This window comes from Hemitrygon akajei, chromosome 11 (genome assembly GCF_048418815.1).
Source record: "Hemitrygon akajei chromosome 11, sHemAka1.3, whole genome shotgun sequence".
Lineage (NCBI taxonomy): Eukaryota > Metazoa > Chordata > Chondrichthyes > Myliobatiformes > Dasyatidae > Hemitrygon > Hemitrygon akajei.
This window is the reverse complement of record NC_133134.1, coordinates 84,851,895-84,874,260: the sequence shown is the minus strand read 5'-3', so window position 1 is coordinate 84,874,260 and position 22,366 is coordinate 84,851,895. Positions and strand designations below refer to the sequence as shown.

Here is a 22,366-nt window from a genome sequence, read left to right as displayed (position 1 = left end):
TACAGAAGGGTTTTGGGAGGGGTTAGGTTGGTTCAGACAATGGGGGTGGGTGATACAGAAGGGTTTTGGGAGGGGTTAGGTTGGTTCAGACAATGGGGGTGGGTGAGAGAAGGGTTTTGGGAGGGGTTAGGTTGGTTCAGACAATGGGAGTGGGTGATACAGAAGGGTTTTGGGAGGGGTTAGGTTGGTTCAGACAATGGGAGTGGGTGATACAGAAGGGTTTTGGGAGGGGTTAGGTTGGTTCAGACAATGGGGGTGGGTGATACAGAAGGGTTTTGGGAGGGGTTAGGTTGGTTCAGACAATGGGGGTGGGTGATACAGAAGGGTTTTGGGAGGGGTTAGGTTGGTTCAGACAATGGGGGTGGGTGATACAGAAGGGTTTTGGGAGGGGTTAGGTTGGTTCAGACAATGGGGGTGGGTGATACAGAAGGGTTTTGGGAGGGGTTAGGTTGGTTCAGACAATGGGAGTGGGTGATACAGAAGGGTTTTGGGAGGGGTTAGGTTGGTTCAGACAATGGGAGTGGGTGATACAGAAGGGTTTTGGGAGGGGTTAGGTTGGTTCAGACAATGGGGGTGGGTGATACAGAAGGGTTTTGGGAGGGGTTAGGTTGGTTCAGACAATGGGGGTGGGTGATACAGAAGGGTTTTGGGAGGGGTTAGGTTGGTTCAGACAATGGGGGTGGGTGATACAGAAGGGTTTTGGGAGGGGTTAGGTTGGTTCAGACAATGGGGGTGGGTGATACAGAAGGGTTTTGGGAGGGGTTAGGTTGGTTCAGACAATGGGGGTGGGTGATACAGAAGGGTTTTGGGAGGGGTTAGGTTGGTTCAGACAATGGGAGTGGGTGATACAGAAGGGTTTTGGGAGGGGTTAGGTTGGTTCAGACAATGGGAGTGGGTGATACAGAAGGGTTTTGGGAGGGGTTAGGTTGGTTCAGACAATGGGAGTGGGTGAGACAGAAGGGTTTTGGGAGGGGTTAGGTTGGTTCAGACAATGGGAGTGGGTGATACAGAAGGGTTTTGGGAGGGGTTAGGTTGGTTCAGACAATGGGGGTGGGTGAGAGAAGGGTTTTGGGAGGGGTTAGGTTGGTTCAGACAATGGGGGTGGGTGAGACAGAAGGGTTTTGGGAGGGGTTAGGTTGGTTCAGACAATGGGAGTGGGTGATACAGAAGGGTTTTGGGAGGGGTTAGGTTGGTTCAGACAATGGGAGTGGGTGATACAGAAGGGTTTTGGGAGGGGTTAGGTTGGTTCAGACAATGGGAGTGGGTGATACAGAAGGGTTTTGGGAGGGGTTAGGTTGGTTCAGACAATGGGAGTGGGTGAGACAGAAGGGTTTTGGGAGGGGTTAGGTTGGTTCAGACAATGGGAGTGGGTGATACAGAAGGGTTTTGGGAGGGGTTAGGTTGGTTCAGACAATGGGGGTGGGTGAGAGAAGGGTTTTGGGAGGGGTTAGGTTGGTTCAGACAATGGGGGTGGGTGAGACAGAAGGGTTTTGGGAGGGGTTAGGTTGGTTCAGACAATGGGAGTGGGTGAGAGAAGGGTTTTGGGAGGGGTTAGGTTGGTTCAGACAATGGGGGTGGGTGATACAGAAGGGTTTTGGGAGGGGTTAGGTTGGTTCAGACAATGGGGGTGGGTGATACAGAAGGGTTTTGGGAGGGGTTAGGTTGGTTCAGACAATGGGGGTGGGTGATACAGAAGGGTTTTGGGAGGGGTTAGGTTGGTTCAGACAATGGGGGTGGGTGATACAGAAGGGTTTTGGGAGGGGTTAGGTTGGTTCAGACAATGGGAGTGGGTGAGACAGAAGGGTTTTGGGAGGGGTTAGGTTGGTTCAGACAATGGGAGTGGGTGAGACAGAAGGGTTTTGGGAGGGGTTAGGTTGGTTCAGACAATGGGGGTGGGTGAGACAGAAGGGTTTTGGGAGGGGTTAGGTTGGTTCAGACAATGGGAGTGGGTGATACAGAAGGGTTTTGGGAGGGGTTAGGTTGGTTCAGACAATGGGGGTGGGTGATACAGAAGGGTTTTGGGAGGGGTTAGGTTGGTTCAGACAATGGGAGTGGGTGATACAGAAGGGTTATGGGAGGGGTTAGGTTGGTTCAGACAATGGGGGTGGGTGATACAGAAGGGTTTTGGGAGGGGTTAGGTTGGTTCAGACAATGGGGGTGGGTGATACAGAAGGGTTTTGGGAGGGGTTAGGTTGGTTCAGACAATGGGAGTGGGTGAGACAGAAGGGTTATGGGAGGGGTTAGGTTGGTTCAGACAATGGGGGTGGGTGATACAGAAGGGTTTTGGGAGGGGTTAGGTTGGTTCAGACAATGGGGGTGGGTGAGACAGAAGGGTTTTGGGAGGGGTTAGGTTGGTTCAGACAATGGGGGTGGGTGAGAGAAGGGTTATGGGAGGGGTTAGGTTGGTTCAGACAATGGGGGTGGGTGATACAGAAGGGTTTTGGGAGTGGTTAGGTTGGTTCAGACAATGGGGGTGGGTGATACAGAAGGGTTTTGGGAGGGGTTAGGTTGGTTCAGACAATGGGGGTGGGTGATACAGAAGGGTTTTGGGAGGGGTTAGGTTGGTTCAGACAATGGGGGTGGGTGATACAGAAGGGTTTTGGGAGGGGTTAGGTTGGTTCAGACAATGGGAGTGGGTGATACAGAAGGGTTTTGGGAGGGGTTAGGTTGGTTCAGACAATGGGGGTGGGTGATACAGAAGGGTTTTGGGAGGGGTTAGGTTGGTTCAGACAATGGGAGTGGGTGAGACAGAAGGGTTTTGGGAGGGGTTAGGTTGGTTCAGACAATGGGGGTGGGTGATACAGAAGGGTTTTGGGAGGGGTTAGGTTGGTTCAGACAATGGGAGTGGGTGAGACAGAAGGGTTTTGGGAGGGGTTAGGTTGGTTCAGACAATGGGGTGGGTGAGACAGAAGGGTTTTGGGAGGGGTTAGGTTGGTTCAGACAATGGGGGTGGGTGATACAGAAGGGTTTTGGGAGTGGTTAGGTTGGTTCAGACAATGGGGTGGGTGATACAGAAGGGTTTTGGGAGGGGTTAGGTTGGTTCAGACAATGGGGTGGGTGAGACAGAAGGGTTTTGGGAGGGGTTAGGTTGGTTCAGACAATGGGGGTGGGTGATACAGAAGGGTTTTGGGAGGGGTTAGGTTGGTTCAGACAATGGGGGTGGGTGAGACAGAAGGGTTTTGGGAGGGGTTAGGTTGGTTCAGACAATGGGGGTGGGTGATACAGAAGGGTTTTGGGAGGGGTTAGGTTGGTTCAGACAATGGGAGTGGGTGATACAGAAGGGTTTTGGGAGGGGTTAGGTTGGTTCAGACAATGGGGGTGGGTGATACAGAAGGGTTTTGGGAGTGGTTAGGTTGGTTCAGACAATGGGAGTGGGTGATACAGAAGGGTTTTGGGAGTGGTTAGGTTGGTTCAGACAATGGGAGTGGGTGATACAGAAGGGTTTTGGGGGGGTTAGGTTGGTTCAGACAATGGGGGTGGGTGATACAGAAGGGTTTTGGGAGGGGTTAGGTTGGTTCAGACAATGGGAGTGGGTGATACAGAAGGGTTATGGGAGGGGTTAGGTTGGTTCAGACAATGGGGGTGGGTGAGACAGAAGGGTTTTGGGAGGGGTTAGGTTGGTTCAGACAATGGGAGTGGGTGAGACAGAAGGGTTTTGGGAGGGGTTAGGTTGGTTCAGACAATGGGGTGGGTGATACAGAAGGGTTTTGGGAGGGTTAGGTTGGTTCAGACAATGGGGGTGGGTGATACAGAAGGGTTTTGGGAGGGGTTAGGTTGGTTCAGACAATGGGGGTGGGTGAGACAGAAGGGTTTTGGGAGGGGTTAGGTTGGTTCAGACAATGGGGGTGGGTGATACAGAAGGGTTTTGGGAGGGGTTAGGTTGGTTCAGACAATGGGGGTGGGTGAGACAGAAGGGTTTTGGGAGGGGTTAGGTTGGTTCAGACAATGGGGGTGGGTGATACAGAAGGGTTTTGGGAGGGGTTAGGTTGGTTCAGACAATGGGGGTGGGTGATACAGAAGGGTTTTGGGAGGGTTAGGTTGGTTCAGACAATGGGGGTGGGTGAGAGAAGGGTTTTGGGAGGGGTTAGGTTGGTTCAGACAATGGGAGTGGGTGATACAGAAGGGTTTTGGGAGGGGTTAGGTTGGTTCAGACAATGGGGGTGGGTGATACAGAAGGGTTTTGGGAGGGGTTAGGTTGGTTCAGACAATGGGGGTGGGTGATACAGAAGGGTTTTGGGAGGGGTTAGGTTGGTTCAGACAATGGGAGTGGGTGATACAGAAGGGTTTTGGGAGGGGTTAGGTTGGTTCAGACAATGGGAGTGGGTGAGACAGAAGGGTTTTGGGATGGGTTAGGTTGGTTCAGACAATGGGGGTGGGTGATACAGAAGGGTTTTGGGGGGGTTAGGTTGGTTCAGACAATGGGGGTGGGTGATACAGAAGGGTTTTGGGATGGGTTAGGTTGGTTCAGACAATGGGGGTGGGTGATACAGAAGGGTTTTGGGAGGGGTTAGGTTGGTTCAGACAATGGGAGTGGGTGAGACAGAAGGGTTTTGGGAGGGGTTAGGTTGGTTCAGACAATGGGAGTGGGTGATACAGAAGGGTTTTGGGAGGGGTTAGGTTGGTTCAGACAATGGGGGTGGGTGATACAGAAGGGTTTTGGGAGGGGTTAGGTTGGTTCAGACAATGGGGGTGGGTGATACAGAAGGGTTTTGGGAGGGGTTAGGTTGGTTCAGACAATGGGGTGGGTGATACAGAAGGGTTTTGGGAGGGGTTCGGTTGGTTCAGACAATGGGGGTGGGTGAGACAGAAGGGTTTTGGGAGGGGTTAGGTTGGTTCAGACAATGGGGGTGGGTGATACAGAAGGGTTTTGGGAGGGGTTAGGTTGGTTCAGACAATGGGGGTGGGTGATACAGAAGGGTTTTGGGAGGGGTTCGGTTGGTTCAGACAATGGGGGTGGGTGAGACAGAAGGGTTTTGGGAGGGGTTAGGTTGGTTCAGACAATGGGGGTGGGTGATACAGAAGGGTTTTGGGAGGGGTTAGGTTGGTTCAGACAATGGGAGTGGGTGAGACAGAAGGGTTTTGGGAGGGGTTAGGTTGGTTCAGACAATGGGAGTGGGTGATACAGAAGGGTTTTGGGAGGGGTTAGGTTGGTTCAGACAATGGGGGTGGGTGATACAGAAGGGTTTTGGGAGGGGTTAGGTTGGTTCAGACAATGGGAGTGGGTGATACAGAAGGGTTTTGGGAGGGGTTAGGTTGGTTCAGACAATGGGGGTGGGTGATACAGAAGGGTTTTGGGAGGGGTTAGGTTGGTTCAGACAATGGGAGTGGGTGATACAGAAGGGTTTTGGGAGGGGTTAGGTTGGTTCAGACAATGGGGGTGGGTGATACAGAAGGGTTTTGGGAGGGGTTAGGTTGGTTCAGACAATGGGGGTGGGTGATACAGAAGGGTTTTGGGAGGGGTTAGGTTGGTTCAGACAATGGGAGTGGGTGAGACAGAAGGGTTTTGGGAGGGGTTAGGTTGGTTCAGACAATGGGGGTGGGTGATACAGAAGGGTTTTGGGAGGGGTTAGGTTGGTTCAGACAATGGGGGTGGGTGATACAGAAGGGTTTTGGGAGGGGTTAGGTTGGTTCAGACAATGGGGGTGGGTGATACAGAAGGGTTTTGGGAGGGTTAGGTTGGTTCAGACAATGGGAGTGGGTGATACAGAAGGGTTTTGGGAGGGGTTAGGTTGGTTCAGACAATGGGAGTGGGTGATACAGAAGGGTTTTGGGAGGGGTTAGGTTGGTTCAGACAATGGGAGTGGGTGAGACAGAAGGGTTTTGGGAGGGTTAGGTTGGTTCAGACAATGGGGGTGGGTGATACAGAAGGGTTTTGGGAGGGGTTAGGTTGGTTCAGACAATGGGGGTGGGTGAGACAGAAGGGTTTTGGGAGGGTTAGGTTGGTTCAGACAATGGGGGTGGGTGATACAGAAGGGTTTTGGGAGGGGTTAGTTTGGTTCAGACAATGGGAGTGGGTGAGACAGAAGGGTTTTGGGAGGGGTTAGGTTGGTTCAGACAATGGGAGTGGGTGATACAGAAGGGTTTTGGGAGGGGTTAGGTTGGTTCAGACAATGGGGGTGGGTGATACAGAAGGGTTTTGGAAGGGGTTAGGTTGGTTCAGACAATGGGGGTGGGTGAGACAGAAGGGTTTTGGGAGGGGTTAGGTTGGTTCAGACAATGGGGGTGGGTGATACAGAAGGGTTTTGGGAGGGGTTAGGTTGGTTCAGACAATGGGGGTGGGTGATACAGAAGGGTTTTGGGAGGGGTTAGTTTGGTTCAGACAATGGGAGTGGGTGAGACAGAAGGGTTTTGGGAGGGGTTAGGTTGGTTCAGACAATGGGAGTGGGTGATACAGAAGGGTTTTGGGAGGGGTTAGGTTGGTTCAGACAATGGGGGTGGGTGATACAGAAGGGTTTTGGAAGGGGTTAGGTTGGTTCAGACAATGGGGGTGGGTGAGACAGAAGGGTTTTGGGAGGGGTTAGGTTGGTTCAGACAATGGGGGTGGGTGAGACAGAAGGGTTTTGGGAGGGGTTAGGTTGGTTCAGACAATGGGAGTGGGTGATACAGAAGGGTTTTGGGAGGGGTTAGGTTGGTTCAGACAATGGGGGTGGGTGATACAGAAGGGTTTTGGGAGGGGTTAGGTTGGTTCAGACAATGGGAGTGGGTGATACAGAAGGGTTTTGGGAGGGGTTAGGTTGGTTCAGACAATGGGGGTGGGTGATACAGAAGGGTTTTGGGAGGGGTTAGGTTGGTTCAGACAATGGGGGTGGGTGAGACAGAAGGGTTTTGGGAGGGGTTAGGTTGGTTCAGACAATGGGGGTGGGTGATACAGAAGGGTTTTGGGAGGGGTTAGGTTGGTTCAGACAATGGGGGTGGGTGATACAGAAGGGTTTTGGGAGGGGTTAGGTTGGTTCAGACAATGGGGGTGGGTGATACAGAAGGGTTTTGGAAGGGGTTAGGTTGGTTCAGACAATGGGGGTGGGTGATACAGAAGGGTTTTGGAAGGGGTTAGGTTGGTTCAGACAATGGGGGTGGGTGATACAGAAGGGTTTTGGAAGGGGTTAGGTTGGTTCAGACAATGGGGGTGGGTGAGACAGAAGGGTTTTGGGAGGGGTTAGGTTGGTTCAGACAATGGGGGTGGGTGATACAGAAGGGTTTTGGGAGGGGTTAGGTTAGTTCAGACAATGGGGGTGGGTGATACAGAAGGGTTTTGGGAGGGGTTAGGTTGGTTCAGACAATGGGGGTGGGTGAGACAGAAGGGTTTTGGGAGGGGTTAGGTTGGTTCAGACAATGGGGGTGGGTGAGACAGAAGGGTTTTGGGAGGGGTTAGGTTGGTTCAGACAATGGGAGTGGGTGATACAGAAGGGTTTTGGAAGGGGTTAGGTTGGTTCAGACAATGGGAGTGGGTGATACAGAAGGGTTTTGGGAGGGGTTAGGTTGGTTCAGACAATGGGGGTGGGTGAGACAGAAGGGTTTTGGGAGGGGTTAGGTTGGTTCAGACAATGGGAGTGGGTGATACAGAAGGGTTTTGGGAGGGGTTAGGTTGGTTCAGACAATGGGGGTGGGTGAGAGAAGGGTTTTGGGAGGGTTAGGTTGGTTCAGACAATGGGAGTGGGTGAGACAGAAGGGTTTTGGGAGGGGTTAGGTTGGTTCAGACAATGGGGGTGGGTGATACAGAAGGGTTTTGGGAGGGGTTAGGTTGGTTCAGACAATGGGGGTGGGTGAGACAGAAGGGTTTTGGGAGGGGTTAGGTTGGTTCAGACAATGGGGGTGGGTGATACAGAAGGGTTTTGGGAGGGGTTAGGTTGGTTCAGACAATGGGGGTGGGTGATACAGAAGGGTTTTGGGAGGGGTTAGGTTGGTTCAGACAATGGGGGTGGGTGATACAGAAGGGTTTTGGGAGGGGTTAGGTTGGTTCAGACAATGGGGGTGGGTGATACAGAAGGGTTTTGGGAGGGTTAGGTTGGTTCAGACAATGGGGGTGGGTGAGAGAAGGGTTTTGGGAGGGGTTAGGTTGGTTCAGACAATGGGGGTGGGTGATACAGAAGGGTTTTGGGAGGGGTTAGGTTGGTTCAGACAATGGGGGTGGGTGAGACAGAAGGGTTTTGGGAGGGGTTAGGTTGGTTCAGACAATGGGGGTGGGTGATACAGAAGGGTTTTGGGAGGGGTTAGGTTGGTTCAGACAATGGGGGTGGGTGATACAGAAGGGTTTTGGGAGGGTTAGGTTGGTTCAGACAATGGGGGTGGGTGAGACAGAAGGGTTTTGGGAGGGGTTAGGTTGGTTCAGACAATGGGGGTGGGTGATACAGAAGGGTTTTGGGAGGGGTTAGGTTGGTTCAGACATTGGGAGTGGGTGAGACAGAAGGGTTTTGGGAGGGGTTAGGTTGGTTCAGACATTGGGAGTGGGTGAGACAGAAGGGTTTTGGGAGGGGTTAGGTTGGTTCAGACAATGGGGGTGGGTGATACAGAAGGGTTTTGGGAGGGTTAGGTTGGTTCAGACAATGGGGGTGGGTGATACAGAAGGGTTTTGGGAGGGGTTAGGTTGGTTCAGACATTGGGAGTGGGTGAGACAGAAGGGTTTTGGGAGGGGTTAGGTTGGTTCAGACATTGGGAGTGGGTGAGACAGAAGGGTTTTGGGAGGGGTTAGGTTGGTTCAGACAATGGGGGTGGGTGATACAGAAGGGTTTTGGGAGGGTTAGGTTGGTTCAGACAATGGGGGTGGGTGAGACAGAAGGGTTTTGGAAGGGGTTAGGTTGGTTCAGACAATGGGGTGGGTGAGAGAAGGGTTTTGGGAGGGGTTAGGTTGGTTCAGACAATGGGGGTGGGTGATACAGAAGGGTTTTGGGAGGGTTAGGTTGGTTCAGACAATGGGGGTGGGTGAGACAGAAGGGTTTTGGGAGGGGTTAGGTTGGTTCAGACAATGGGGGTGGGTGAGACAGAAGGGTTTTGGGAGGGGTTAGGTTGGTTCAGACAATGGGGGTGGGTGATACAGAAGGGTTTTGGGAGGGGTTAGGTTGGTTCAGACAATGGGGGTGGGTGATACAGAAGGGTTTTGGAAGGGGTTAGGTTGGTTCAGACAATGGGGTGGGTGAGAGAAGGGTTTTGGGAGGGGTTAGGTTGGTTCAGACAATGGGGGTGGGTGATACAGAAGGGTTTTGGGAGGGTTAGGTTGGTTCAGACAATGGGGGTGGGTGATACAGAAGGGTTTTGGGAGGGGTTAGGTTGGTTCAGACAATGGGGGTGGGTGATACAGAAGGGTTTTGGGAGGGGTTAGGTTGGTTCAGACAATGGGAGTGGGTGATACAGAAGGGTTTTGGGAGGGGTTAGGTTGGTTCAGACAATGGGAGTGGGTGATACAGAAGGGTTTTGGGAGGGGTTAGGTTGGTTCAGACAATGGGGGTGGGTGATACAGAAGGGTTTTGGGAGGGGTTAGGTTGGTTCAGACAATGGGAGCGGGTGATACAGAAGGGTTTTGGGAGGGGTTAGGTTGGTTCAGACAATGGGAGTGGGTGATACAGAAGGGTTTTGGGAGGGGTTAGGTTGGTTCAGACAATGGGAGTGGGTGATACAGAAGGGTTTTGGGAGGGGTTAGGTTGGTTCAGACAATGGGGGTGGGTGATACAGAAGGGTTTTGGGAGGGGTTAGGTTGGTTCAGACAATGGGGGTGGGTGATACAGAAGGGTTTTGGGAGTGGTTAGGTTGGTTCAGACAATGGGGGTGGGTGATACAGAAGGGTTTTGGGAGGGTTAGGTTGGTTCAGACAATGGGAGTGGGTGATACAGAAGGGTTTTGGGAGGGGTTAGGTTGGTTCAGACAATGGGGGTGGGTGATACAGAAGGGTTTTGGGAGGGGTTAGGTTGGTTCAGACAATGGGAGTGGGTGATACAGAAGGGTTTTGGGAGTGGTTAGGTTGGTTCAGACAATGGGGGTGGGTGATACAGAAGGGTTTTGGGAGGGGTTAGGTTGGTTCAGACAATGGGGGTGGGTGAGACAGAAGGGTTTTGGGAGGGGTTAGGTTGGTTCAGACAATGGGGGTGGGTGATACAGAAGGGTTTTGGGAGGGGTTAGGTTGGTTCAGACAATGGGGGTGGGTGAGACAGAAGGGTTATGGGAGGGGTTAGGTTGGTTCAGACAATGGGGGTGGGTGAGACAGAAGGGTTATGGGAGGGGTTAGGTTGGTTCAGACAATGGGGGTGGGTGAGACAGAAGGGTTTTGGGAGGGGTTAGGTTGGTTCAGACAATGGGAGTGGGTGAGACAGAAGGGTTTTGGGAGGGGTTAGGTTGGTTCAGACAATGGGGTGGGTGATACAGAAGGGTTTTGGGAGGGGTTAGGTTGGTTCAGACAATGGGGTGGGTGATACAGAAGGGTTTTGGGAGGGGTTAGGTTGGTTCAGACAATGGGGGTGGGTGATACAGAAGGGTTTTGGGAGGGGTTAGGTTGGTTCAGACAATGGGAGTGGGTGATACAGAAGGGTTTTGGGAGGGGTTAGGTTGGTTCAGACAATGGGGGTGGGTGATACAGAAGGGTTTTGGGAGTGGTTAGGTTGGTTCAGACAATGGGAGTGGGTGATACAGAAGGGTTTTGGGAGGGGTTAGGTTGGTTCAGACAATGGGGTGGGTGATACAGAAGGGTTTTGGGAGGGGTTAGGTTGGTTCAGACAATGGGGGTGGGTGATACAGAAGGGTTTTGGGAGGGGTTAGGTTGGTTCAGACAATGGGGGTGGGTGATACAGAAGGGTTTTGGGGGGGTTAGGTTGGTTCAGACAATGGGGGTGGGTGAGACAGAAGGGTTTTGGGAGGGGTTAGGTTGGTTCAGACAATGGGGGTGGGTGATACAGAAGGGTTTTGGGAGTGGTTAGGTTGGTTCAGACAATGGGAGTGGGTGATACAGAAGGGTTTTGGGGGGGTTAGGTTGGTTCAGACAATGGGGGTGGGTGATACAGAAGGGTTTTGGGAGGGGTTAGGTTGGTTCAGACAATGGGAGTGGGTGATACAGAAGGGTTATGGGAGGGGTTAGGTTGGTTCAGACAATGGGGGTGGGTGAGACAGAAGGGTTTTGGGAGGGGTTAGGTTGGTTCAGACAATGGGAGTGGGTGAGACAGAAGGGTTTTGGGAGGGGTTAGGTTGGTTCAGACAATGGGGTGGGTGATACAGAAGGGTTTTGGGAGGGTTAGGTTGGTTCAGACAATGGGGGTGGGTGATACAGAAGGGTTTTGGGAGGGGTTAGGTTGGTTCAGACAATGGGGGTGGGTGAGACAGAAGGGTTTTGGGAGGGGTTAGGTTGGTTCAGACAATGGGGGTGGGTGATACAGAAGGGTTTTGGGAGGGGTTAGGTTGGTTCAGACAATGGGGGTGGGTGATACAGAAGGGTTTTGGGAGGGGTTAGGTTGGTTCAGACAATGGGAGTGGGTGATACAGAAGGGTTTTGGGAGGGGTTAGGTTGGTTCAGACAATGGGAGTGGGTGAGACAGAAGGGTTTTGGGAGGGGTTAGGTTGGTTCAGACAATGGGAGTGGGTGAGACAGAAGGGTTTTGGGAGGGGTTAGGTTGGTTCAGACAATGGGGGTGGGTGATACAGAAGGGTTTTGGGAGGGTTAGGTTGGTTCAGACAATGGGGGTGGGTGAGACAGAAGGGTTTTGGGAGGGGTTAGGTTGGTTCAGACAATGGGGTGGGTGAGACAGAAGGGTTTTGGGAGGGGTTAGGTTGGTTCAGACAATGGGGGTGGGTGATACAGAAGGGTTTTGGGAGGGGTTAGGTTGGTTCAGACAATGGGGGTGGGTGATACAGAAGGGTTTTGGGAGGGGTTAGGTTGGTTCAGACAATGGGGGTGGGTGATACAGAAGGGTTTTGGGAGGGGTTAGGTTGGTTCAGACAATGGGAGTGGGTGATACAGAAGGGTTTTGGGAGGGGTTAGGTTGGTTCAGACAATGGGGGTGGGTGATACAGAAGGGTTTTGGGAGGGGTTAGGTTGGTTCAGACAATGGGGGTGGGTGAGACAGAAGGGTTTTGGGAGGGGTTAGGTTGGTTCAGACAATGGGGGTGGGTGAGACAGAAGGGTTTTGGGGGGGGTTAGGTTGGTTCAGACAATGGGGGTGGGTGATACAGAAGGGTTTTGGGAGGGGTTAGGTTGGTTCAGACAATGGGGGTGGGTGATACAGAAGGGTTTTGGGAGGGGTTAGGTTGGTTCAGACAATGGGGGTGGGTGATACAGAAGGGTTTTGGGAGGGGTTAGGTTGGTTCAGACAATGGGGGTGGGTGATACAGAAGGGTTTTGGGAGGGGTTAGGTTGGTTCAGACAATGGGGGTGGGTGAGAGAAGGGTTTTGGGAGGGTTAGGTTGGTTCAGACAATGGGAGTGGGTGAGACAGAAGGGTTTTGGGAGGGGTTAGGTTGGTTCAGACAATGGGGGTGGGTGATACAGAAGGGTTTTGGGAGGGGTTAGGTTGGTTCAGACAATGGGGGTGGGTGAGACAGAAGGGTTTTGGGAGGGGTTAGGTTGGTTCAGACAATGGGGGTGGGTGATACAGAAGGGTTTTGGGATGGGTTAGGTTGGTTCAGACAATGGGGGTGGGTGATACAGAAGGGTTTTGGGAGGGGTTAGGTTGGTTCAGACAATGGGGGTGGGTGAGACAGAAGGGTTTTGGGAGGGGTTAGGTTGGTTCAGACAATGGGGGTGGGTGATACAGAAGGGTTTTGGAAGGGGTTAGGTTGGTTCAGACAATGGGGGTGGGTGAGACAGAAGGGTTTTGGGAGGGGTTAGGTTGGTTCAGACAATGGGGGTGGGTGATACAGAAGGGTTTTGGGAGGGGTTAGGTTGGTTCAGACAATGGGAGTGGGTGATACAGAAGGGTTTTGGGAGGGGTTAGGTTGGTTCAGACAATGGGGGTGGGTGAGACAGAAGGGTTTTGGGAGGGGTTAGGTTGGTTCAGACAATGGGGGTGGGTGATACAGAAGGGTTTTGGGAGGGGTTAGGTTGGTTCAGACAATGGGAGTGGGTGAGACAGAAGGGTTTTGGGAGGGGTTAGGTTGGTTCAGACAATGGGAGTGGGTGATACAGAAGGGTTTTGGGGGGGTTAGGTTGGTTCAGACAATGGGAGTGGGTGAGACAGAAGGGTTTTGGGAGGGTTAGGTTGGTTCAGACAATGGGGTGGGTGATACAGAAGGGTTTTGGGAGGGGTTAGGTTGGTTCAGACAATGGGGGTGGGTGAGACAGAAGGGTTTTGGGAGGGGTGGCTTTGCTTGAGCTGGATTAGGAAGGGGTTGGAATGGAAGAGGAGGGACTTGGAGAGGGATAAGGAGTCAGAAGGGACAGGATGAGGGTGGGAGTTACACGGCCTGACCTGGGAAGGGCGGGTGTATTCTGAGGAGCTCCAGGTTTGGCTGGGATGGGTTTGGGAACGGTGTTGTTGGGGTAGAGTGGGGTTGGGAAGGGCGGACGCATTCTGAGGAGCTGGGATGGGTCGGGGGTTTGGGAAGGGTGGGAGGTGGAAGTGAGTTTGCCTGTCCTGGATTTGGCTGGAGTTGGAAGGGAAAGGGGGGGAGTTGGAGAAGGGTAAGGGGAGTTGGAAGGAGAAGGGAGAGGTTAGTTTGGCTTGGGTTAGGATGAGTGGGAATAAAATTGCTTGTCCTGGGGGTTGGGAAGGGTTGGTTTTGGATGGGGCAGGTAGGGTGGGGAGTGGGGACTGATCCTCGATTGGGGAGGGGGCGAGGGGAAGGCTTGGAGTGGGTTACAGGGGAGGCGAGATGGGTGGGTTTGGAAGGGGAGTGGTTGTGGAAGGAAGGGTTTGTTTATGGTGACTTGACTGGTCTTTGGTAAGATGGGAGTGGGCTGGGGGGAAGATTTGGGATGGAGGGGGTTTGAGAAAGGGGAGAGGAGTGGGCTTTGTGACGGAGAGTGGTTTTGGGACGTGTGTGGGAGGGGTTGTAGGACAAGAGTGTCTGGAAAGCAGAAAGGGGTAGAGGTTTTAGGACACAAGGGGTCTGGAAGGAGTTGTACTGGGGTGAGAGGTTCGGCTGGCCCAGGACGAGGAAATGACTTGACTGGGTTAAGAATGGGAGGGGTGGAGGGGATGGGATGTCCTAGTGGGACGGGGAATGGATGGGTTTGTGACTGAAGCCAGACCCAATCTGACGTTGCCGCCCTGCCTGGAATTGCAGGCTTCGAGTGCCGGTGTGGGAACTTGTACTGCTCGGTGCACAGATATTCCGACATGCATGACTGTCACTTCGACTACAAAGCGGATGCAGCCGAGAAGATCCGGAAGGAGAATCCCATGGTGGTCGGGGAGAAGTTGCAAAAGATTTAACAAGGCCTCGGAATAAATCCTGAGTCTGCATGTCTGACCGAACCGCTGATGCTTCCTCTGGTCTTTTCGTTTGATTCAGTTTTCTTTTCCCCGTAGCTTAACGGACAGAATCTTTCTATTCCTCAGGGGTGGGGAGTGTTGGGAGGGGCACAAGCCCAACTTCCTGTGCATTCAGTCAGGACGGGTTGGAATGAGAGTTGCTTTTGCATTAGCGGAAGGGGCTGGGACTATTCCGTCCCCTTCCCACGTGGGGGTGGGATCGGGGTGTAGGGTAGTGGAGAGGTCTCTGTGTCTGCCCTCGTGTGTGTGTGTGTGTGTCTCTCTCTCTCTCTCTCTCTCTCTCTCTCTCTGTGTCTTCCCCCCCTTAAATCCTCTCTCCACCTCTACCCCTCATCCAATATACCCCTCCGTTCTACCAGTGGATTTGGCTGGTTGGGCACTCGCTAACTGCCAGCGCACGTTCGATCCCTGCCCCATGTCCGCATCCTGGTCAAGAAGGGGCAGTGCAAAATCCCAAGGGATGGAACGTGACCTCCCCTCCCCCCCACCCCACCTCGACCCAGCCCAGAATTGTAGTCACCCAGAATAGTTTTTTTAAAGAAATATATATATATCTATATATAACCGAATCACACATCTGGTGTTTTGTTTGAACCGTGCTACTGCTGGGGTCGGGCACCACATCGTTGCTCTTTCACTGAAAGACTTTGGCACAGCAATATTCAAAGAAAATAAAGCTACAATTGATTTATTTTTGGTCTGAGGGGTGTTCTGTTTTGGGGCAGTGTTGGGGGGGTGGTTCTTCTGAGTAACAGAGCTGGGGGAGGGGGGAGGGACCAGAGGTCAAGATCAGAGTCAAGTACGGCTGTCGCCCGCTCAAGTCCAGGTCCGCACAGGAGCAAGGAGAAGCTTCCTTCAGCAGCATGGGACGGGCAACGTTCACAAGGGAAGCATAGTTCCACATAACAATGAGGAAACCCTCCTCCTCCTCAGGAGGTGGCGTTCATCACTCCGAACCCTCACCATCTGGGACATAGGGTTGCAGGAAGAAGTTTGTGAATCCCTTTGCGATTACCTGGTTTTCTGCATAAAATGAGATCTGACTTCATCTAAGGCACAAAGATGAACAAACACAATCTGCCTAAACTAACAACACACAAACAGTTGTACTTTTCATGTCTTCATTGTTTAATCATTCGCAGTCCAGGTAGGAAAAAGTATGTGAACTCTTATATTTAATAACTGGTAGAACCTTCTTTAGCAACAATAATCTCCTCCAAATGTTTCCTGTAGTTGCTGATCAGACTTGCTCAATGATCCTCCATTCAAAACTGTTTCAGTTCATCAGTATTTCTGGGATGCCTTGTATGAACAGCTCTCTGCAGGCCATTCCACAGCGCCTCAATTGGGTTAAGGTCTGAACTCTGACTTGGCCACTCCAAAACATGAATTTTCTTTTCAACCCGTTCTGTTGTTGATTTACTCTTGTGTTTCAGATCATCGTCTTGTTGCAACATCCAACTTCTATTAGGCTTCAGGTGACGGACTGCTACCCTGACATTCTGTAAATGTCTTGATACGATTTTGAATTCATCGTTCCCTCAACGATTGCAAGCTGTCCAGGCCCCAAACCATCATGCAGTTTTGGTGTTGGTGTGCACTGCCCTTTTTCCTCCAAACATAGCAGTGTGCATTTCTGCCACAAAATTCAACTTCTGTCATACCTGTCCACATAATATTGTCCCAGAAGTGTTGTGGAATGCCCTGGGGGTCTTTTGCAAACGTGAGACCTGCCACAATATTTTATTTCGGAGAGCAGTGGTTTCCTCCATGGTGTCCTTCCATGAACAACATTCTAGTTCAGTGTTTTTCTTACAGTGAGCAGAGACTTTAGCGAGTTCGAGAGATTTCTGACTTTGTGTGTCTTTTTTATTGAGCCGGGCTCCTCTACAACCCACACCTCCAATCTCATCCCATTGATTGGAACACCAGACTCCAAATAGTTTTTGTAGAAAGCTTTACTCCAGAGGGTCACATGCTTTTTTTGAACCTAGACTGTGGTTGTTTAAACAATGTGATGAAAAGTAGTACAAATGTTTGTGTGTTATTACTTTAGGAAAATAGTGGGGGGGGTTTTGTGACTTAGATGAAGATCAGACCACACTTGATGAGTAATTAATGCGTAAAACCAGATAATTGCAAAGGATTCACAGACTCTTTCTTGCAACTGTATTACCGTGAGGGAAACGGTACAGGAAGCTGAAACTTCAGGGACGGCTCCTACCCCTCTGCTGTTGGATTGCTGAACCGCCCATAGCCCCTTACTCTTCCTCTCTTGCACTGTGTATTTATCCCTTGTACCATACCTCTGTTCAAAACAAACCAGTTCACTTCCCTTGAACGTGGCTTCCCAGGTAGTTAGGATCATAAAGAGAGCTTCAGGTGCTTTGGCCTTCATAAATCAAAGTATTGAGTACAGGAGCAACATGAGTGAATCTGCAGAGGCTGGAAATAAATAGAAACACAAAATGCTGGAATTTGGTGATGAAGGGTTTCGGCCGGAAACGTCGTCGCTACCTCCTGTCTGGCCTGCTGAGTTCTGCCAGCATTTTGTGTTTTTATTGAGTACAGGAATTAGGATGCTATGTTGAAATTGTACAAGGCGTTGGTGAGGTCTAGTTTGGAGTGTTGTGGACAGTTTTGGTCATCTCTCTGCAGGATGAGTTCAGAGAAAATTTACAAGGACTTGAGAACCTGAACTATAGGGAAAGGTTGAATAGGAGAGGACTTTATTCCCTGAAGTGTAGGAGAATGAGGGGGATTTGACAGAGGTCTACAGAATTATGAGGGGCATCAATAGGATAAATGCAAGCAGATTTTTTTCCACTGAGATCGGGTGAGACTACAACCCGAAGTCATGGGTCAAGGGTGAAAGGTGAAATGTTTAAGGGGAACATGAAGGGAAACTTCTTCAGTAGGAAGGTGGTGTGAGTTGTCAGCAGGATTGGTGGATTTCGACATTTCAGAAAAGTTTGGAGTGGTAGATGAATGGGAAAGGTATGGGAGGCGATGGCCTGGGTGCAGGTTGGTGGGACCGGGCAGATTAATAGTTCAGCACAGCTTTGTGATACTGACTGTGATTCTAAAAGAACATAATTAGAACAAAAAGTCTATTGTAGTGAGGAGTGGTGACAGTGTTTCTGTGAAAGTAGATTCAAGAACCAAACGGTTGAAGGGAACCTGGTGACGTGGGGGCCTGAGGCTTCTCGCCTGACAGACGCTGTGAGAAGATGCAATCACCTACATTTGATCTTGGATGTTGCCCTTTACGTACGACAGATGGCGGGGAGGGAGGAATGTGCCCATGATGTGTTGGCCTGAGTCCGCAACGGTCTACGGTTTCGTACATTTGAATGACCATCCCAGACCATGATGCAACCAGTCAGGATATGTTCATCCAGTCGTGCGTTCTGGAGCCACCACTGCGTGTCTAAGATGCCCCATAACCTTAAGACGCCAATTCTGCAGGTGCTGGAAATTTTGAGCAAAACCCCCTGCTCTATGTTCTGGGGTCCCCCCCCCCCACAATTCCTGACCCTTGGGCAGCCGCTGTGGAGAGGGAAGGTTGGAGGGCAACGTGCTTACATGGGACAGGTTGGTCAAGGATCTTTGGCCTGGAGATGCACGAGGAAATCACCGATTGGGCCGAGCAGATTCAATCTTCAGTGAATTCTCCCTGATTGGAGGATCTGGCCAGCTTCATGGCTAGCAGGAAGATCGAGAGAGTGGCTGAGATTTACCAGAAAGGATTTGTGTTTGGAGCATCCAGCCTCGGACTAGATTCTGCCTAAGACACCCAAAAACAATATAGATAAGGTCATAGAATTCTAGACTCACCTGGCAGCACGGTACTGAAGTGGTTAGCACGACACATTACAGTACATACGACCCAGGTTCAATTCCCACCGCTGCCTGTATGTTCTCCCTCTGACTGCATGTGTTTCCTCTGGGTGCTCGTTTCCACCCACAGTCCAAGGATCCACCAATTGGTCATTCTAAACTGTCTGGTGATCAGGCTCGGATTAAATCGGGTTGCTGGTCTGCAGGGCTGGAAGGGCCAGACGGGCTCAATAAACAAACGGGTTGTTCAGCTGACACCCATTCCCATTCTCCCCACCCTCCTCCGGATTCTACCCCTCAGAGAACCGGAGCCTGGGGGAAACCCTTGCGGTGATCTGGAGAACACACACACACACACACACGCGTGCTGGCAGTTATATACACACACACACAGCCCCAGAAGGCAGGACTGAACTTGGGTCTCTGGATCTGCCTGAAGAAATTCTGAGAAGCTCCCTTTAATGAACCATGCTCTCCTAAATCTTCATGCCAGAGCAGTCTCAATCTCTGGGCTAAAATTCAAATGGAAATGTGAGGAGGAATTGTTCCACGTTGCCAGCAGCACTGTGGTCAATCAACTGGGAGGCAGTTGGGGAGGGGAGAGAGAAAACAGAGAGTTTGTCAGACACACTGACTACTCTCTCTCCACAGCTGCAGGGTGTTCCAGAGTCAGGCCATTTGGCCCATCGAGTCTGCTCCTCCATTTCATCACGCTGCCCCAGTATCCTTCTCGGCCCCAGCCTTCTGCCTTCTTCCCGTATCTCTTCATGCCATAACTAATCAAGAATCTATAAACCCCTCCTTACATATACCCAACGACTTGGCCTCTGTAGCTACCCGTGGCAATGAATTCCACAGATTCACCACCTTCTGGCTAAAGAAATTCCTCCCCATCTCCGTTCTCAAAGGACACCCTCTATTCTGAGGCTGTGTCCTCCCCCGCCGTAGGAAGCATCCTCTCCACATTGATTGTCGAGGTCTTTCGGCATTCAATAGATTCACCCCTCTGCTGAATTCTAGAATCATAGAACATTCCAGCACAGAAACAGGCCTTTTGGCCCTTCTTGGCTGTGCCGAACCATTTTTCTGCCTAGTCCCACTGACCTGCATCTGGACCATATCCCTCCATACACCTCTCATCCATGTACCTGTCCAAATTTTTCTAAAAATTTTAAAAGTGAGCCCGCATTCACCACTTCATCTGGCAGCTCATTCCACACTCCCACCACTCTCCGTGAAGAAGTCCCCCCAATGTTCCCTTTAAACTTTTCCCCCTTCACCCTTAACCCATGACCTCTGGTTTTTTTCTCCCCTAGCCTCAGTGGAAAAAGCCTGCTTGCATTCACTCTTTTTAAACCCATCATAATTTTATACACCTCTATCAAGTCTCCCCTCATTCTATGCTCCAAGGAATAAAGTCCTAACCTATTCAACCTTTCTCTGTAACTCAGTTTCTCAAGTCCTGGCAACATCCTTGTAAACCTTCTCTGCACTCTTTCAACCTGATTAATATCCTTCCTGTAATTCGGTGACCAAAACTGCTCACAATACTTCAAATTTGTCCTCACCAATGTCTTATACTACCTCACCATTACATTCCAACTCCTATACACAATACTTTGATTTATAAAGGCCAATGTACCAAAAGCTCTCTTTATGACCCTGTCCACCTGTGACACCACTTTTAGGGAATTATGTATCTGTATTCCCAGATCCCTCTGTTCTACTGCACTCCTCAGTGTCCTACCATTTACCTTGTATGTTCTACCTTGGTTTTTCCTTCCAAAGTGCAATACCTCACACTTGTCTGTATTAAACTCCATCTGCCATTTTTCAGCCCATTCCTCCAACTGGTCCAAATCCCTCTGCAAGCTTTGAAAACCTTCCTCACTGTCCACTACACCTCCAATCTTTGTATCATCAGCAAAGTTGCTGATCCAATTTACCACATTATCATCCAGATCATTGATATAGATGACAAATAACAATGGACCCAGCACTGATCCCTGTGGCACACTACTAGTCACAGGCCTCCACTCAGAGAAGCAATCCTCCACTACCACTCTCTGACTTCTCCCATTGAACCAATGTCTAATCCAATTTGCTACCTCACCATGTATGACTGAATCTTCCTAACTAACCTCCCATGCGGGACCTTGTCAAAGGCTTTACTGAAGTCCATGTAGACAACATCCACTGCCTTCCCTTCATCCACTTTCCTGGTAACTTCCTCGAAAAACTCTAATAGATTGGTTAAACATAACCAGCCTTCTGATGAACACAGGCCCAGCTCCATCAAACACTGTTCACACAACAAGCCATTCAAACCTGGAATTACTTTTGTGAACTCCTCCAATGTCAGCATATCCTTTCTTAGATAAGGGACCTGAATTTGCTCACGATGCTCCAAGTGAGGCTTCACCAGTGCCTTAGAAATCCTCAACGTTACATCCATACTCTTACATCTGCACGAGGACTCCCAAATCCCTTTGCACCTCAGTTTTCAAATTTTCTCTCCATTTAGAAAATAGTCAACCCTTTTTTTTAAACCTACCAAAGTGCATGATCATACATTTCCCAACACTGTATTCCATCTGCCTCTTTTTGTCCATTCTAATCTGTCAGTCCTTCTGTCGCCTCTCTACTTCCTCTAAACTACCTGCCCCTCCACCTATCTTTGTATCGTAAACAAACTTTGCCACAAAGCCATGAATTCCATTCGCCAAGTCATTGACAAATAACGTAATAAGCAGTAGACCCAACACAGATCCCTGTGGAACACCACTATCCACCGGCTGCCAACCAGAAAAGGCTCCCTTTATTCCCACTCTTCGCCTCTTTCCAATCAGCTAATGCTCTGTCCATGTTAGTATCTTTCCTGTAATACCATGGGCTCTCAACTGCTAAAGCAGCCTCGTGCATTGCACCTTGTTTACATAGGTACATTTAATGTCAGAGAAGTGTCTACAATGTACATCCTGAAATGCTTTTTCTTCACAAACATCCACGAAAAACAGAGGAGTGCCCCAAAGAATGAACGACAGTTAAATGTTGGAACCCCAAAGTCCCCCCAGCTCCCCCCTCCCACATGTAAGAAGCAGCAATCAACAATCCCCCTCCCCACTGGCAAAAAAACCCATCGGTATCACCACTGAGCCCTCAAGCGTGAGCAAAGCAACAGCAAAGACACAGACTTGCTGTACTCAATGACTACTCGTTCACCCGGTATTTGACTTACCACAGGCTCTCTCTTCCTAACAAGGGAGAAAGGGGAGTCTCCGTTTCTCAGCAAGAGGGGAGACATAACAAACAACTCGCTGGTTTACCGTGTTAACAGTCCGTGCGTCGCTTTTTCCAAGCTCCGTGCCCAAAGATCTCGGGTCTCTGGGCACGCGGCCAGAGATCTTCCATCTCCAGTGACATACCGGTCTTCGTCTCGGACACCGACCTCCGATCCCCCCCCCCCGTCTCCAGAGCCATGAAATCTCGGTCCTCCGAAGGTGAACGAAGCCCTTGGCCATTCGTGAAACCCCGAGACTGGGTCCCATTCCCACGAAGAACCATAGTCAGCGTGTAACTCCAGGTCAGGGTCTTCAAGAGGGGAAAATAGGGATATAAAAGATGGAAGTCGAGCTGTTTCTGAAGATGCAAGCAAAGGAGTCACCGTTAGGCACCTTTAATCCCCCTAAGCTCAAAAGCCTTCTGAAAATCCAAGCACACATTACAATATCTGCCAATTCTCCTTTATCTATTCAAAAAATTCCAACAGATTTGTCAGGCAAGATTTTCCCTTGAGGAAGCCATACTGACTAAGGCCTATTTTATCATGTGGCTCCAAACACCCCCAAGCCACATCCTTAACATTCGACTCCAGCATCCTCCCAACCACTGAGGTCCCACTATCTGACCATAATTTCCTTTCTTCTGCCTCTCTCTTGAACAGTGGAGTGACATTTGCAATTTTCCAGCTCTCTGGAACCATGTCAGAATCCAGTGAGTCTTGAAAGATCATTACTGATGCCTCCACAACCTCTTCAGCCAATTCTTTCAGAACCATAGGGTGTGCACCATCTGGTCCAGGTGACTTATCTACCTTCAGACCTTTCAGTTTCCCGAGAACCT

At 50.7% G+C, this 22,366-nt stretch overlaps 1 protein-coding gene across 3 annotated transcripts in view; it reads left to right on the top strand.

The window, feature by feature from the left end:
- Window positions 1–22,366, top strand: part of LOC140735795 (AN1-type zinc finger protein 6-like) — a 66,145-nt gene that overhangs the window by 19,370 nt on the left and 24,409 nt on the right. Inside the window, exon 5 of one of the 3 annotated variants that reach the window (XM_073061276.1) lies at window positions 14,196–15,095. The exons of the other annotated variants lie outside the window; for them this stretch is intronic. Within the exon in view, the coding sequence (XP_072917377.1) occupies window positions 14,196–14,344 (149 nt within the window). The 3' untranslated portion in view covers window positions 14,345–15,095. Of the gene's footprint in view, window positions 1–14,195; window positions 15,096–22,366 lie in introns of those variants that run through there. 3 annotated transcript variants of the gene reach the window in all.